The sequence below is a fragment of the Syzygium oleosum genome, unplaced genomic scaffold, assembly GCF_021117445.2.
Source record: "Syzygium oleosum isolate NSW1041296 unplaced genomic scaffold, Sole_v2.1 Sole_v2.03, whole genome shotgun sequence".
Taxonomy (NCBI): domain Eukaryota; kingdom Viridiplantae; phylum Streptophyta; class Magnoliopsida; order Myrtales; family Myrtaceae; genus Syzygium; species Syzygium oleosum.
In genome coordinates, this window is record NW_026607487.1 from 13891385 (window position 1) to 13909207 (window position 17823).

A 17823-nucleotide genomic window follows, 5' to 3' on the forward strand; every position below is an offset into this window, starting at 1 on the left:
CGTGTTGCAGCGGAGAGCCCTCTTCGGGATATCTTCAAATTAAGTGCTTCACCGTCTTTTTGAAAGGAAAAGAAATCACGGAATTTATTCTAAACCTCAGCAACATGGAACATAAATCAAGATCCAAAGCTAATAACGCCTCTTGCCTATAAGCAGCCACCGATGATAAGTAGTCTAGCCAGATTATCACCAAAAAACCAAAGGGCCCTCACAATGTGCGCAAGATTCTTTCTACCTTCTTGTTCATGCAGAATCCCTTTCAAGCTGAAAGTCAAAAAGGAGCCAAACTGCAAATGTTCTGCTTCTACAACGAAACAAATTAGTGCCACCAGTTTTTCTTGACATATTCATAGACACGTGTCACACTAGATGTGCCGTGCTTCCTTTTGCTTTATATAAAGCCCAATTATTCGGAGGCTCGTGGAACATCCCATACATCGATTAAGTCTAGACTTTTGGTTTGTGCATATAGCCTTGACTCATAGCAATTTGCATGCAATTTATAATTTAATAAGATAATGGCGGTCACTATTCTCTTTCTTTACAATTATCTTACACTTACGGTGACAATATGTTAGAATGCTATGATACGATTTTATGACCAGTCATGACGTTGATGTCATGTTATAAGAAAATGCTAATGGCGAATAGGTGTCGGCCCTTCTTGTCTTCTACTCGCCAATGCCATCAAGAGATTATAACATGCGGTCTCTCTCTCTCTCTCTCTGTTCATTCAGAATATGATTTGATGGATCCAATCAAATGAAATTGATTATTTGTTGGTTGGAGGTGGAGAAGATGCTACATGCACGGCTTCCCGGATGTTGAAAGAAAACATTTATCGTCTCGCCACACGTGAGAGTACTGCTCTTGTCCGCATGCTGATGTGCGACAACCCCTCGCTGCTGTCTTATTAGGCTTTGGTCTATCATCATTTGTTTTTGTATTCCTCTTCCTCTGTCTTTTCCTTGATATGCTAGCATATAAAATGCAATTATTGTCACTGATAATTGAAGACACCATCAAGTCTCTTCAACTATTAATGTTTTTCTCCTATAATCTGCGAACACTTTGTTTGATTGTGATTTGTGAATAAAATATTTGCACAGAGACGTGTATGAAGTCGGCATCGTTCTATATTATATGAATTCCATCCGGCATCTATACTACGATATACGGTAAATATATGATAGCATAAGTAGCATATAATCCAAAATTTATTTGGAAATAAATCTTGAATAATATAGCATGGCATGGATCGTTTGCACTGCTGATATGTTGTGTAGCATGCTGAAATAATGTTGGCATATCAAGTGATAAAACCGACTTTGGTATGCAGGATTTGAAGAGAATTGCTTAGTCACCACTAACAAATGATGTAGTAATTACATAATCCGAAATTTCTTTTTATTAATAAAAAGAGAAAATTTTGCACAACAAGTCTTGAAAATCATGACACAATGTTTGAGAGTTTTGTAATTCCGATGTGCGGAATTATGTTAATTTATGACTTTGACATGACATTTGTGGGTGCCACAATTATTCTAATCAAGTCCATAGACTTTGAATTTGTCTAATATTGTCCTACTTTTAAAATTTCTAATCAAATTCCTTCGACACCAAATCCAACTGATTAGGAGTGCCAATGGGTCGGGTCGGGTCGGGCTTGCATGATACCCTACTTGACCCAAAATCAATAGGGTTGCGCTTGGCCCGCCCAGACCCGGCCTAAGACCCTGTTCAGCATATACCCCCAAGGTCCGAGTCGGGTCGGGTTAGGCCGGGTCGGGGTTCGGGTTCGTCACTCAATTACAACCTTTCCAGTTTTTTCATCCTTCTCCAACTCCATGCTTCTCTAAACATCAGCTTCGTTGGGCCCCAACACCGAAATCGGCTTCGTAACCCCGAATTGCCTCGCTGCCATCGCCATCGCCGGCACGGGGGGCGGCGACTCCCTCAATCCCTCCGAACTCACCATCCGAGACGGATCGAATCAAAACGCAAAAGCAAAAGGCAGAGCCTAAATCGAGCAAAGAACCGTCCCAATCGACGAAAAGAGATGTCCCAAAACAGAAAAAAGGTCTCCGCTTTCTCCCCTGAAGAACAACACCGCCCACACCAAAAGGGAAATCCACAACTGGAGGATTCAATCGACGATCGCAGGGACGCCGGAGCCGAGGCCCGGTCGGAGGAATGGCGAGGGAGCGGGCGAGCAAAGGCGCTGACTTTCCGGTCCCATCGAGAGGAGCGGATGAAAGGAAATCGAAACCCTAATCGAATCGAATCGGATCAAATCGGGATGTGCCGGAGGAAGGAGGGGGGGAAGCGGATCTCGCCACGAATTCAAGAGGAGAATGCGAAGGAGAAGAGCATCCCCGAGGCCCTAGATCATGTCGTAGAAGAAGGAGATACAGAAGCGAGAGAAAGAGAAGAGAGAGAAAGTGTTGATTTTTTTGAGTTGAGGAGAGAGAGGGAGATGTGTGGACTGTGGCTTATGAGTGGTTTTGTGGTGTCAATGGGTCGGGCCCAACCCTATCCAAACTTAGTAATACTCATACCTAAAAATCCTATCCAACGTAGACAACACCCAACCCCAAAATAACCCAAATTATAGGGCCGGGTGGGGCCGGCGTGGGTCGGGCTGGGCCGGCATGGGCTTTTTGGACACCCCTACAACTGATGTGGCGTCTGACGTGGATAAAACTTTTCCCATGTGGATGTTCACATTGGCTAAATTTATCAACATCATTTATCTACATCCGCTAAATTTTTCCACACAAGTCAATGTGGCAATCTGCATATTTTACCAGCATCATATTTTGGCTTCATCCAATAGTCATATCACCTGAATTCGGTCGGATTTAGTGTCGGAATGACTTGATTAGAAAATTTGTGAAAATAGAAAAACTCGATTGGATAAATTAAAAGTATAGAGACTTGATTAGATAAGGTGTGATAATGCAGAAGCATGGGATGATATTTTCATTTTTCCAGTAGTTTGTGCTCTCTAGCACTGTAAACCCTAAATATCAATTCATTGGGCAGTGAAAACTCCTTCCGATTCCATTTTTCCATGCAAAAACATCAACTATCAAAACCAATTTATCAATTTGTTGGGCGGAAAAAACCCTTGCCCTGTTTCCATTATGAAAACTATGTCCACATTGCGATCCCCCATCTGTTAAGGTATCATCCTCCAAGAAACATTCCATGAAATTTTCAGAAACAATCTCCATGGTTAAGTCAAAACACAGGCGAGCAGAACCCTCATGAAACATTTTTTAAAACGTCTTGATAAAAGTTTGAAATGGTAGGAGAGCACAATGCGAGCATAGAAAAGTACAAAAGACCCCAAAAACAACAGGCCCAAGGAACCTTCTTTCTGCTCTCGTTAGACCTGGAAGAACAAACGCTATGATCTCATAGAGAAAAACGGGGCTTCCTAGGAGAAGACCGCAGTATCCAAAAACCTGCAGTATGAAATAAAAGACTTAAATTGTAACAGCACGCCATTAATCATATACATTGCATCACACAATCAAGCAAATACGCCATACAGAGGTATATATCGACTCTTCTATAGTTTGTACAACTTGATAATATGAAAGAGCTCAGGCATATTGTTTCGATCTGTTGATTCAGACAACGAAGCAACAGGAGTCAACCCAATTGGCAGGTCCATGTAATAAATGATGCAATTGTGCAAGCGGACCTAACGAACATATTCTGCTAGTGTTGTTTTCTCAGTCACCAATGAACTAGTACAATTATGTTTGAAGCTGTAAATTCTGATATTATGGTCATGATGGATCCATGAAAACCACATTGGTGATGAAATCACATGACTTGTACAAAGGATACTAGAGAGAGAGAGAGAGAGAGAGAGAGAGAGAGAGAGAGAGAGAGAGAGAGAGAGAGAGAGAGAGAGAGAGAGAGAGAGAGAGAGAGAGAGAGAGAGAGAGAGAGAGAGAGAGAGAGAGAGAGAGAGAGAGACCTTCAAAGTTATAAAGAAGAATTCCCCGGGAGCCAGTTACAGAAATTGAACACCTTGTGTTTTGACGGGAGCTTCCAGGATCCTTATTAATTCTTTTGAGAATGCAAAGCATCCCAAAATAGCAGCACTGACTGCCATAACGGACGCAAATATTCGTTGTCTCGGCTCTTCAAGATGATTGTATACACTCATTTCCCTGTCATCTGGAAGGAGCTCTTTATCAGGATACAGACATTGTTGCCCTCAATCGTGACCAGAATCATGCACAAATTGGGGAAAGCGGGTGAATTATTTTTGTTCTTCACTACTCAAATCAGAATCATGCATTGTGGATGACTTCTTAGCAGCTATACCCACATAATCTTTTCCCTTCTTTGGGTTTGGGCATGGTTCTTTCCCATGTAGCCCGAAACTAGATGACGAGGAGCTTGGGACAGCCCTAGATTCTCTTTCTATTTAGGATGCAATTCTCTTTCTATTCATGGTGCAATCATCACAAGTTATTTGGGTTTTTATGGGCAGTGCAATCGAGTTTTTCTTGTCATCAAATCTTCAATTTTTCCTCAGTGACATCCTCCATAGGTTGTTGTCTAGGAAATATTCTTGCTGCCTTGTAAGAACTCGATTGCAATTCTCTTTCTTGAAACGTTATTTGTTTATAAACTGTTGTGCATGCTTTAAATGTTTTAGCATTACACTGTTGCACACACAATCATGCTGCCGGACCTGGGCTGCGATAGGATATTTTAGGATGGTGTTAAGAAAGATACAACCTCGAATGCGAGATTGCGATGTAGAGGTTGCCTTTCTTTTCCCCGAAAATTCCCTCTTGGTGTCGTAAGTGTTTATCTTTGTCTGCGAGACCGCGTGACTATAGGATATTCCTTTCGACTGAGCCGAAGTTATCAGGACCTGGCACCAACGGGAGACTGCGATGATTAGATCACCCTGTTAGCTTCACTTTGTTAAGCCGTCTAGAGTAGGAATCAGCCGCACGTTACATTCGCATGTTTATGTGATTGAAAGTTTGTCATCCACTGTAAGTATGGTTTCTCTCTTTATTTGTTAACTTTTGGTTGAAACTTTCATTTTTGAAATTCGTGGAAATCAATCGAATGCCTTAAGTGATCTAAGCTTACAATTGAAAATTTTGGGCAATCACTCTTGACACTGAGCTTTGAGCATAAATCTCAAACACCTTTGATTTGGCCCTACCAAAACAGATGGTTTTGTCTAAACTTTCAGTCATAGGCTTAAAATCACATTTTTTGTGCAGAAATTCTTTCAAGTCAAGATTGTATTTTGGGGCATAAAATTGAAATCACATTTTCAATAAAATTCTTTCTTATTCACATTTCGGAATCAAAATTCAAATCACTTTTTGTGTATTGATTTCTTAAAATAGGAATCACCTCTTTGTTTAATAGTAAAATCACAAATCAGTCTTTCAAAATTGATGCCACATTTTTGCATATGAAACTTTTGGAATATAATGGGCGTTCGACTGATAGCCGCGATTTGATCTTTTAATGATGTCTCATCTTACGATGAAATCTTGGCGAAATACCAAATCCTCGCAAATAGGGACCATGGGGTTATACGTGATGTTCACTCCTCGAATTCTCACGCTTGGGCACGCCAAGAAGTGGACTTAGAAGCTAGGACAAGAATTATTTATTGCATTCCTCTATGCAAGAATTTTTTGTACCATGTCCTTGTTTTCATTCTCATTGGGACCATGTTTTCTGATTTAGGTTTTAGTTGTGAGCCCAATGGAATGTTTTTGTAAATCATGCAACTCAAATTCAAGTTCATAAGCAGCTTTTTGCTTTGGGTCCAATTGGAGATACTGCAAGCTATCCATATGGGTTGAATTTTCATGGAAGAATAGGAGGATGGTAAATTGTGATCGTTCCAATAAAATCAATTCATTCCGAAACTGATTTGTTCATGCATTTTCTCGCAAACAGGTGAGAATGGACAATTTCGAAAATTGGTGTTTATCTCCCTTGGAAGACAACGAGATATTGAAATACCGCCAGATGTTGTGCACAAAATTCAAGCCAAAGATTGGTGGAGCCGTCCCAAGTTCATGGATGAATGGCCGTGAAAATTCTTTAGATCCAGCAATTGATGAAGGGAGTGTTCATGGAGTTCACATCCTTTGGGGACTCGTGACTTGAGTATCAAATATCTCGTAACAAATCGAAAGGGGCTGCCTCATTGTTAGACTCGATGCCTTAATCCGTGACAAGCGATTGATGGTTCTGAATCATTTCTGATCATTTGCTGCCTAGCACAATAGATAGATACATTTGAATTGGATTGGGGAGCGAATCCCACGATTCATTGCTAGAGGATGTAGGCGATGTAATCTGGATGTTACAGAGATACTCACCAACAATTATCTAATTAGCGGACCTATGGATGATGTTAGGAAGACAGCCGCTGACAATTTTGTTGAGATTGTAGAAAAAGGAAGGGAATTGGCTGTTATTGCAACTCTTGTGTATGCCCCTATCCCCATGCACAACTGCTTGCGCACAGGCTATGCGAAAGGATAGAGTACTTCCTCACAATGCCCATTAGAGAACCTTCGACTTAGTTTGCAACATTGTTCAGCTCGGTGGAGCACCCATGTGGGGGCATATTTAGAGCAAAGTGTGAATTGCAATCCTCCTGAAAGTGAATGATCGGGGAGATGATGATGGACTCGCTGATGTCCCACGAAGTTTGGAGTCGGATCATTCGCGCCTTTCTTTGTCACAGCGAGTCACATTTTGGAGGATAGAGGACCTTCTTGAATATTTTCCAAAAGTCTTGGACACGAGGCAGTAGGGGTCATGGAGAGTCTTGGAGAAAATGTCGACGAGGATATCGTAAATGCACTGGATGCACCAGTGAAGTACTCAGTGGGACAGAGTATCTTTTTGGAGGAATCATAGTGCCCCAAGCAGTCATTTCTCGCGTTAGCACTCCAGAACTTGGCGATTACTTTGTCTCCCATTTCAAATGATTCACTTCCTAGTAGAACTATGTCTTCCTTCATTGTCACCAAAATCAACGCCTGGAAGAGGAGATTCGCCCCAAATGCGAAAGCAAGAGATTGAGTTGTATAGAGTAAAGGTTGGGTGGTCGCACCCTCTCATGGGGACCTTTTTCTTCCTTAACCATTGCTTTGGCCCATTTCTTGAATTCTTGGCTATTGGCTTCTAATTTTTTGGGGGAGGCATTCAAACATTTGTATGTTCTAGCCACCAAAGCTCACTGGATTTAGACAATTAATGTTTACTTGTTATGCTCTTCTCAAGGGCACTATAAAGGAGAGCGAACATTACTTGTAAACAACTCCTTGGAATCTGCCAGAGCATTTTGTTGTGGGATACGTCCCTGTTTGTGACCCTTGATGTTGGACTCAAGTTATCAACTTTGTACATAAAGGGAAACCACGGTCGGCGTACGGTGTGAAGAATGACCAGTTCAATTCAAGAACCTTTGACAATAAATGAAGGGTCGAAGCTTGTTCATACGCATGATCCCATACGATGTTAGTCGTTGTTATCTCAAGAAATGCACAAGGTTTTCAGTATGACCAATTTAAGAGCCAATAGCGAGATTATTGCTAGAGGCCATGTCTCTGTTGATTGACATCATTAAATGGAAGGTTGACCAAGGCGAGAGGCAGTGTTATTCAATCCTTCTTTATGGGATTAATTTGGATATGGTCGGAAGATCTCTCCCAATGTTCTCAGCATTTTGAGTGACAATCTATAAGTCACTCAAAATTGGGAAGGTGGCTTGCTAGTGGATTTGATTGAAAGAGAAATTTGATAATCCTGTCCCGGTGCCTCCAGAGGTTCGGTGTGACATCTTTTGTCTTTTGTAATATATGCCATGAAGAAAGTGAATGCAAAGTTGGTATTGTGGCTTTCTTTGGTTTGATCACCGCGGCTACTATTGTCGTATATTCACAGTAGTGCTCTTATTGAGATAGGGAGGCTTTTATGCCCCTCGCGACGGGAGATTGAAGCAGTCATCATCAAGCTTAAGACGCTCTTCCTTGAATTGCCGCTCTTTCATTTTGCATGCAATAGTCATGTTTATATACTCGAAACAAGCAAAGGCGATAGTTGAAATCAAGAGGCGAGGAGACTGACCTGAAAGCACAATTGGGGACGCAAGCAAAGTTAACTTTGAACATGTCCACGAGAAGTAGAGAATCAAGCACTCTCCGTCTATGAAATGCAAAAGGGAGTATTCGTTCCAAGTTGAAGCATCTCATTTATAAACCGACGTGGTCATTTGTTCTTGCAGGAAATAGTGAAACGTGAAAATCACAAAAAGGCAACATGTCGACAAGACAAGATCAGATGATCTCCCGGCTTTGAAAAAAGGGTGTATTTCGTTCCTCAATCTAATTCACTTAAACGTAGAAATAACACTTCTCTTCACTATGGGTAGGAAATTTCTAATTGGAGAGGGTGATTGCAAAAATGACCAAGAAGCAAGAAGCGCGAAGCGCTAGAGTCACTCTATTTTGAAAAGAAGAGGGGCTCAAATAGAACACCGCCAACCAAACATGATGGGGCAGCATATATCAAAAGGGAGTGTATCTGATGATGAAGACAATGCCTCTCACCGACCAATCATGACAAGACATCCGAGTTATCACAAAAGGATGTATCCTTCCTAAATTAAGTTCAATAGAGAGTGGAGATAACATGTTCCATTTCCTTTCTCGCAGGGTGATAAATGGGGCAGGTCACTCAAAGGGTAGTAACCCTCACCCATGATGCATGATAAAACGGAGTCATTCAATTCAACATAAAAAAGGGTGTATCGTTCCTGAGTTAACCCAATTTAACTTTGGAATGGAAATAACATGTCTTATCTCTTGTAGACAAAGGCGCACATTGACCGCGGGAGCGACACCTCCTACCAAAGAAACATGAAGCATCAAAGGCCTAAAGAACAAATGCAAGTGAAGGGTAATAATGTATCGTTTTCAATTTTTCAATCTATAAAGATTCATGCACTAACACATTCTTTCTTATTCTTTACAGAGTTACCAAGTCGGCATGCCGCAAGTAAGTACCATTCTTCCAAAATTCTAATGGAGAATTTTCATTACAAAGAAAAAGTTTTTGATGTTTTTTGTGAAAATAAGCACAAAAGTGGAATTGAGGAAAAGAGAGAACAAAGGTAGAAACTGTGAAAGCAAACTTTTCAAAAAATTTTGAATATCGTCTTTATCCAAAAATTGTCTTGACGCTTGGTGGATTATTCATTTTGAATCGAAATTCCCTATGGAGCTTAATCAATTCATGATGATATCAACAAAATGAAAGGGAGAGGTTATCCATGCTAAGTGAGAAATACTTAGAATGAGGAAAGGCAAACCATTCCCAAACACATCCCGCAAACACTTTGAGAGTTGAGTGGAAGAAAAAATCAGTGTTGTTTAAGGACGAGGGATTCATTCGCGAACGGTACGTGGACTGAAATGAAAAGAGACATTTCCTTCTTATATCCTATACACTACAGGTGATCATGGTCAAGCCCCTTTGAGCCTTCACATGTGAAGAATTTCTACAAAATATCCCTATCAAGACCACCCCACAATGGGGCAAATTTGGATGTTTTGGTTGATATTCTTTGGAGGAAAAGATGAGAAAGATTTCTTTGCTCTCACTCGCATCAATCTTTTTGTGGTAACTCCAGGTGAATCCTCGTGGAAGCTCGAATCATCCCGAAATGAAAAAGAGCATTTATTTCTCTACCCAAACACTCATACCCTTTGTTCAGTCAAGTTGAGCCTGAATATTTATTTCTAAAGCCTGAGTAGTGATTGTCTTCCCATACTGGGGCAAGGCACATGATTTACCAAAATAATTGGTGCTTATGCTACAACGTGCCCAAAAAAAAAATTCTCGAAAGTCCTCGAAGCTGAAAATGTTCAAATGAGCAAGAGTCAAATGAAAGCTAGGGGGCATGAAAAAGCAGTGTGCCTGGTAAAAGCAAGGCCAATGTCCATAAAAAAAAAGAGAGGAAAGTTGCATCAAGAGAAAGGCTCTCATGTGAAAAAAAAAAGATGTCAAAAGAAAAATGTTGGCAAGAAAAGAAAAATCATTACAAATAAAAAAGCCATTAGAGAAAGGAGTGAAGCTCTTGTGTTGAAATGATTAGTCAATGGACTTTCGAGACGAACTGAATTTCAAACTTTGAATGCCTTCGAAAAGATTGGATGATACGGTAATGATACCATGATGATCACCAACTCTTAAACCCCTTTTGTGAATTTCTGAGCCTTTCGAGCCTTTACCAAAATCAATGTTACAATCTTCTCCAAAGTCTCTTTTGATTGGGATGGTTCAAGTAGAAATTTGGATGTTCAAAGAAGCTACCGCTTGAAGAAGTGGGGGCAAGGTTATCTTATCTCGTCTTAAGGTTCTTAACTTGTAAACCCGGTGGAGATGTTGATCGACGATTATTTCATTTCTTGGCCGATAATGCTTATCTATTGTTGAAACCACGATCAAACCCACATTACAGTCCTTTAAAAGATCTCTGAGATTGGTTGATGTGTACTTATCGCGAATGATCCTCGAAGCCTTCGACACTGGTAGTGTGAGGTATACGGAGAGATCATGTTTTCTTCCCACATTAATGGATGGGATCAAACTGCCTTCTCGAGAGTATGTGAGAAGCCTTTTCCGACTAAGGAGCTTTTGTTTGGCATATTTAACGAACCCTTTTTACGAGTCAAGATCATTTTGACAAAAACTTTTCTCCTAAGGGAATTTGATGATTGATGATACTTTCAAGCCCATTGGCAATTTTGTGATATTGAATGATGCAAAATATTTTTCAAACAATCGAAACTAGCTTGAATTGCTCTTGCAATCAATGCTTTCTCATTGATGATACCATTTTGATATTGCCTCTCATGACGTTATCTTGCCTGGTACGCATTCGCTATCAGAGCACTTGTTATAACAGTTCCGTTAGATGTGCAGATGCCTCCTCAGAATTTCCTCAATATTTGATAGATATGGTGAGCTTTCGCAGCCCGGAGCACTCTATCGACCTGGCAAGCTTTCGCAGCCCTGAGTCTTTTTCCTTGCACAATGAGTTTTTGCAGCTCGGAGCACCCCAACGACCTACCCAGAGTTTCTTTCTTTACATGACAGGTCTCCCCACGTGAAACCTTGATTTCAAAAGGTTCCGGGCCTTTCCTTAAACCCCGATTTCAAAAGGTTTTAAGGTCTTTTCTGAAATATTGAATTCAAAAGGTTCTGGGTCTTCCCTTAAATTGCGATTTCAAAAGGTTCCGGGTCTTTCCTTAAACCCCGATTTCAAAAGATTCCGGGTCTTCTCTTAAATCTTGATTTCAAAAGGTTCCGGGTCTTTCCTTAAATCTCGATTTCAAAAGGTTCTGGGTCTTTCCTAAAACCTTGATTTCACAAGGTTCCGGGTCCTCCTTTAAACCCCGATTTCAAAAGGTTATGGGTCTTCCCTTAAAGTCCGATTTCAAAAGGTTCTGGGTCTTTCCTAAAACCCTGATTTCAAAAGATTCCGGGTCTTCCCTTAAACCCCGATTTCAAAAGGTTATGGGTCTTTCTTGAAACCCTGATTTCAAAAGGTTCCGGGTCTTTCCTTAAACCTCGATTTCAAAAGGTTCTGGGTCTTTCCTGAAACACCGATTTCAAAGGGTTCTAGGCTTTCCATCAAGGTGTTGTTCCTATTGCCGTTCATAGGGTTTTAGCCCCTAGGCGGAATCTTCAACATTCATAGGGTTTTAGCCCCTAAGCGTTCCTTCAAGGTGTTATTCCTATTGCCGCTCATAGGGGTTTAACCCATAGGCGGGATCTTAGCTGTTCATAGGGTTTTAGTCCCTAGGTGGAATCCTCGACATTCATAAGGTTGTAGTCCCTAGGCGTTACTTCAATAAGATGTTTATATTGCCGTTCATAGGGTTTTAGTCCCTAGGCGGAGTCTTTGACATTCATAGGGTTTTAGTCCCTAGGCGGAGCTTTTGACGTTCATAGGGTTTAGTTCCTAGGTGTACTTTCTGGGTTTTAGTCATTTTGCCGTTCATAGGGTTTTAGTCCATAGGCGTTCCTTCAAAGTGTTATTTCTATTGCCGTTTATAAGGTTTTAGTCCCTAGGCAGGATCTATTGTCGTTCATAGGGTTTTGGTCCCTAGGCGGAGCCTTTGACATTCATAGGATTTTAGTCTCTAGGCATACTTTCTGGGTTTTAGTTCCTTTGCCGTTCATAGGATTTTAGTCCCTAGGCAGAATCTTTGACGTTCATAGGATTTTAGTCCCTAGGCGTTCCTTCAAGGTACCTAGGCGGGATCTATTGCCGTTCACAGGGTTTTGGTCCCTAGGCGGAGCCTTTGACGTTCATAGGATTTTAGTCCCTAGGTGTACTTTCTGGGTTTTAGTCCCTTTGCCGTTCATAGGGTTTTGGTCCCTAGGCAGAGCCTTTGACGTTCATAGGATTTTAGTCCCTAGGTGTACTTTCTGGGTTTTAGTCCCTTTGCCGTTCATAGGATTTTAGTCCCTAGGCAGAATCAATTGACATTCATAGGGTTTTAGTCCCTAGGCGTGCTTTCAGGGTTTTATTCCCTTCACTTTAGCCGTTCATAGGGTTTTAGTCCCTAAACAGAGTTTTCGATGTTCATAGGGTTCTAGTCCCTAGGCGTCCTTTTAGTTTTATTTCGTACAAAAAAAATCAAAACTAAAAAATATAAAAAAAATCAAAATCAAAATTTATAAATAAGTAAATCATCTCTCACTCCCTAGGCCACTGCATCATCCCATATCCTTCTCGGGCAAAATATAAGTGCCTTTTTGTCTTCGAATGGAACTTCGTTGAAGTTCCCTTCGAAAAGGGGCAGCTGTTAACACCTAAATTTTGCCTAGTTATTTAGGGTTTAACTGCATAGAAAATTAGGGATTAATTTTTAACCCCTGAACAAAAATATTTTCATTAAATTACATGGCACATAGATAGTAGGTGCATTTACATTAATAGAATTTAATAAAACATATTTTCCTTTTATTTTATTTTATTTTATTTTTTATTTAGAAAATCATTATAAAAATTTTGAAAAAAAGAAAAAAATAGGAGAGAGAAGACAAAAGAAGGTCCCCCTTTGGGCACACTTACGAAAAAGAAGAAAAGGGGGAAAGGACACAGAAGAAAGTAGTCTGCATATTTCATTAAAAAGAAAAGCTGCAAGAAGAGACAAAATAGGGCAGAGCTTTCTTCGTTCTCTCAGTCAACACACGTCCAGAGCAGAGAGCAAAAAAAGGAAGCGAGAACGAGAGGAGAGAGGGGAAGAGAGTTTGGGAGTGAATCGGAAAAGGGATAGCTTTCCGCGTTCGCTCGCCGTCCGTCTGAGTTACCGTCGGCCCCCGTCGAGTCTCCGACAGCCGTGATTCATCCCGGTCAGCCCCGAACCAGGTGGGCTCTCTTCATCTTCCCCTGTTTTGAGTCCCCGTCCCTTGCCTTTCGGGTGCCGGGCACAACGAATCTATTCGGTGACCGCCCGGCCCCCACCAAAGGAGGATAATGCTTGTTATACGTTCAAAGAAGTGTTCTTAAACGTTGTATGTCGAAGAGAATCCATGAATCGTGTCAAAATCAGCCCAGAAAATCCATCTCTCAGTCCCCTCCCACGTATTTGTTAAAATGCCTGAAAGAAGCCCTTCAAGCTTCAAACGTCGGATCTGTGTGCCATTATTCAGCGTTCTTTTGCAAACCGTGACCACTTTGTTGCAAAATGTGATTGTGCAAAGCACCACACAGCACGTTTGAGCCATATATCACCTTGAATCTCGGCCTGAAGTTTTCGTTTGAACTCGCATACCACTCGTTTGATAAAATGCCTGAGTGAAGGCCCAAACTAAAAAGAAACATGAAATCAATGCATAGAATCTTCGATATATGTTTTGTTCATTTAAGATTGATGTTTGGTCACTGACTCCTTGATTTCGTGTGATTTTATGGCATGTTAACTCCGGTATGAGTCGGTCATGTGTGCATTCCCTACCTGCCGAAAAGCTCTTCGTCGCCGGATCGATGCCCGTGGTTAGAGGCCGTTGCAGTCAGTTTCTCATCTTTGTTTTGTGTGTTTATGTACGTGTAGATTTAGAGCTTTAGATCTGTTTGAGATTCGGAGAAAAAGGGGTAAGTCGACACCAACGTTCGGTCGCTCGCGTAATTTTTCATAGCCGGAGTTAGTTTATGGTTCGGTGGAGGCGGCAGCCAGCGGTGAGAGTGTGGGTCCAATGGCGGCCACCAGTGTTGGCGACGCGTGCCGACAGTCGGGGGTGAAGAGGTGGTCACGGCGTGGTCTCGACTGGATGCGTGGGGGAGGCCTCGGTGAAGAACAGTATGAAGAAGAGGATATTCTGGGTAGAAGGCACGAAGGAGGAAAGGAAGACCAGAAAAGACAAAAGAGAAAAAAGAAACAAAAAAAAGGAAAGAAAAAAAAAAGAAAAGAGAGAAAATAAGAAAAGAAATAGGAAAAAGATCCCGAGCGGGTCAGAGAGAGTCGGGTCAGGTGTCGGGCGGATCGGGTCAAGGGACCCGGTCCGGAATCTTTATTTTATTAATAAAAATATAAAAAAATATTCTAAAATTAAAAAAATTCGAAAATGTTTAGTAGTAAAAAAAATTAAAAAGTCTGAAAAACATTAAAAAAAATGCAGAAAATTCAAAAATTTAAAAAAAATTAAATTTTTTTTAAGAAATTTCGAAAATTAAAAACATTATTTGGGATTTGGAATTGGTTTTTCTTGCCCTTTTGTATGATTGGTATCTTGTTTGATTGCACGTTGCTTGATTCACACACTTTGAAATGCCCGTTTAATTTAACCTCGCATGTGGTTGATTATGCATGTTGGGTTCATGTGTTGATTGTTGCTTCCCTTAGCTTGGTTAGGGATGGAATTTTGAGATTCCCAATTAGTGTGAACATGTTAGGTGGTGATTGAATAAGGTTAGGTACCGAAAGGATACTAGTTGGTCAATTAGTGTAATCAAGTTCCCGTACCCATTGAGTCTCTGGTTCGTAGAAGTGAAACATTTCTCCCGTGCTTTACTTGGGTGTCCGATCGACTTACCAAAAACTGATTAGTGGCGACTCCTAGATGAAATTGATTCGCCTGTTAATAACTCAAAATCTATGTCGCGAATTGGTATAGGCTTGGGAGAGCTCGAACTAGGTTTAAACTTAGTAATTCATTAGCCAAATCCCTTAGGCGGCGAGCGCCGGTTTGGGAAGGTCGCGACAATATTTTATCTAATTCTGGATAAAAAAAAAAGATGATCCAACATTTGGCAGTCAATGCATTTGTCTCATTCTGTACCACAGTATCAAGACTCCTGCGAGCTTGTCCTCACAGAATCCCATCTTTTACCCTCCCCTCCTAGTCTAGGAATTTATCTTAGTGAAGTTAATGCCAAGCAAAATTTGTTCTCTTCTTTTCTTTTTATTTCTAACTCATAGTAAACTGCACAACTGAAGCAAATGACTCAAACAAACCTGATTGCTCCGCCGAGACCGACAGAGATCATGTAGACCATCCAACAAGTGTTGAGGCTGCAAAATTGAAGGTATGAACGTAGTTCTAAACTTCTCATTCCACGAAAATACAAATTCTTTCAATTCATACCTAATTGATAACACAGACGTCTCTAGTTTCGGATTTGGCAGAAGACCTGATAGAAGAACGACCAGCTCGAAGGACCAGTACTCGAAACTGCGAAAGAAAGTAAATCAAGAGACAAGTGATGTGAGTAAACTAGTTCAAGGCTAGGACTCTCACTTCTGAAATAGGGGACTTAGATTAATACAGTTTGACCAACTATCATCAAAACGCTTCGAAAAAACCAAACAGCTACTAATCTTTTCTTTTGATCATAAATTTTGGCATCGCATTAGCAAACATAAGCACAAATAGGTACTCACTAAATCATAACTGCTGAAGGAACAGCAAGCTTGACGAAGCTAACAAGGTCAAGCAAGGTCTCTCTTGTGAAACCGGTCCAAGTTTTGATACAAGCTAGAGAGAGCTTCACGTAAATCGCCAGCAGAATCACATTGTTCCAATTCGAAATCGTGTTCGCCAAAGCAACTCCTCTTATTCCTAGTCCAAACTTAAAGATGAAGACCCAACAGACGACTATGTGAAGAGAAGCAATAACCAGAGAGCTCATCATCATCGGTAGAACGTTATTTTGCGTCTGCAAGAACCTGTTCAGACATCGGAGGACATACGCGAATAGACTTGGGATCATCCAACGGTTGAAAGTTCCCGCTTCCCTGGAAATCTCCACGTTTTGGCCAAAAGCTACGAGAATGTCGGAGGTGTAGAGCCATATGACTGCAAGAGGGATGCTTAGGCATAGAAGCGTAAGCATAGCTCGTTGCGTGTGAACTCCAAGCATATGATACTCTTTGGCTCCATAGGCTTGGCCACACAGTGTCTCCAATGCACTTCCCATTCCTAGCTTTCATCAGACATTTTGGTCGAGACATTTTAGTTTGCAAACAAAATGAAGATCTAAGTATACACAACCTAGGAATCATGCTCAAAGCACAGTCGACCTCAGCAGATATAACATGTCATTTCCACGAGCGCTGTCGCGCGTGGAAATTCAATACCAGAGAAGCACAATACATGTTCAGAGACAAGGATACCGAAACTCTAAAATCACATTTTACCACTTGCTTCTTCAAATTCAGTACTCGAATGTGGCCTCGAGGCGACAAATTGAACTTATTTTCCTTTCCAATTTCCTCAATGTTACGGTAAAGATGGGTATTATTGTGTTAATACATTTCCTGCCTCGCTCAATTCCCGTGTTTCGTGCTGATGTGTCACCTCCTTCAGAACACATTTTCCTCAAACCATTTTGTCTAATGTCTCTCTTTCTTTCGACTAGCAAGACCAACATCATCAGAAGACAAACCCCGCGCACACACAACAATAAGAAACGAGCAGCAACAGGAACATCAATGGTGATGCACGAGAAAGCGACGGAGTAGAGAGCGGTACCAAGATGCTGAAGCTTGTGACGGAAGCGAAGGAGGTGGCCATGGACGCGGCGGAGAGGGGGAGCTCCCCGAGGTGGCCCATGAACATGACGGAGATCACCTGCACGCTGTACTGCAGCATGTTCACCCCGATCAGCGGGCCCGACAGACTCGCCTGCCGCTTCAATTCCTCGATCATGATCACGCGACACTTGTCCCTTGGAACCGAGCCGGGTGAAGGTTTTCCGCCGCCGACGCCGCCGTCGCCGCCGCCGCCGCCGTCGCCGCCGCCGCCGCCTGAGGTCGCGCGACTCCAAGCGACGGTTGCCTGGGTTGCGCGACTCCAAGCGACGATCACCTGAGGTCGCGCGACCCATGCGACGGTTGCCTGGGTCGCGCGACTCCAAGCGACGACAGCCTGGGTCGCGACCCAGGCTGACGTCGCCTGAGGTCGCGCGACCCAGGCGACGGCGCCTGGGCGGTCACCCGACCCCAGGCGGCCTTCGCCTGGGTCGGGTGACCTCGCTGGCCCTTCGCCGGCCACCCTCACGGTGAAGAAGATGAACAGTAATAGGGGTAAAATCGGAATATTAAAAATAAAAATTGCCAAAGCCCTTTACAAAAAAAAATTTACCAAACATTACTTAGGTCAAAGTAGCTTTACAAATTTTTTTTTATCAAATACCACTTGCATTTTCACAAGTGACTTTTATTTAAAGATATTTGCATTCCTCCGGGTAACATTTGAAAAGCGAAACCAAACTAGCCCTAAATC

At 41.8% G+C, this 17823-nt stretch overlaps 1 protein-coding gene and 1 long non-coding RNA gene across 2 annotated transcripts; both read right to left on the bottom strand.

Moving 5' to 3' along the window:
* Window positions 1-3037: 3037 nt before the first annotated feature.
* On the bottom strand, window positions 3038-4449 carry LOC130137763 (uncharacterized). The gene is made up of 2 exons (XR_008816154.1): window positions 3995-4449; window positions 3038-3470 (listed from the first exon to the last, which is right to left on the bottom strand). It is a non-coding gene; the product is annotated as an uncharacterized LOC130137763 (long non-coding RNA).
* Window positions 4450-15484: 11035 nt separating this feature from the next.
* On the bottom strand, window positions 15485-17336 carry LOC130137760 (protein DETOXIFICATION 16-like). The gene is made up of 4 exons (XM_056309847.1): window positions 17071-17336; window positions 15981-16522; window positions 15685-15771; window positions 15485-15611 (listed from the first exon to the last, which is right to left on the bottom strand). The coding sequence occupies exons 1-4, from the start codon at window positions 17245-17247 to the stop codon at window positions 15545-15547; spliced, it is 873 nt and encodes a 290-aa protein (XP_056165822.1). The 5' UTR covers window positions 17248-17336; the 3' UTR covers window positions 15485-15544.
* Window positions 17337-17823: the final 487 nt, after the last annotated feature.

Excerpts from the sequence above, each read along its gene's own strand:
- LOC130137760 (XM_056309847.1), bottom strand. The coding sequence starts at position 17,247 with ATGATCGAGGAATTGAAGCGGCAGGCGAGTCTGTCGGGCCCGCTGATC. Across the intron at positions 16,523-17,070 it reads TCACAAGCTTCAGCATCTTG|CTAGGAATGGGAAGTGCATT; the intron begins GTACCGCTCTCT and ends GTCTGATGAAAG. Across the intron at positions 15,772-15,980 it reads CCTTCAGCAGTTATGATTTA|TTTCGAGTACTGGTCCTTCG; the intron begins GTGAGTACCTAT and ends TTTCTTTCGCAG.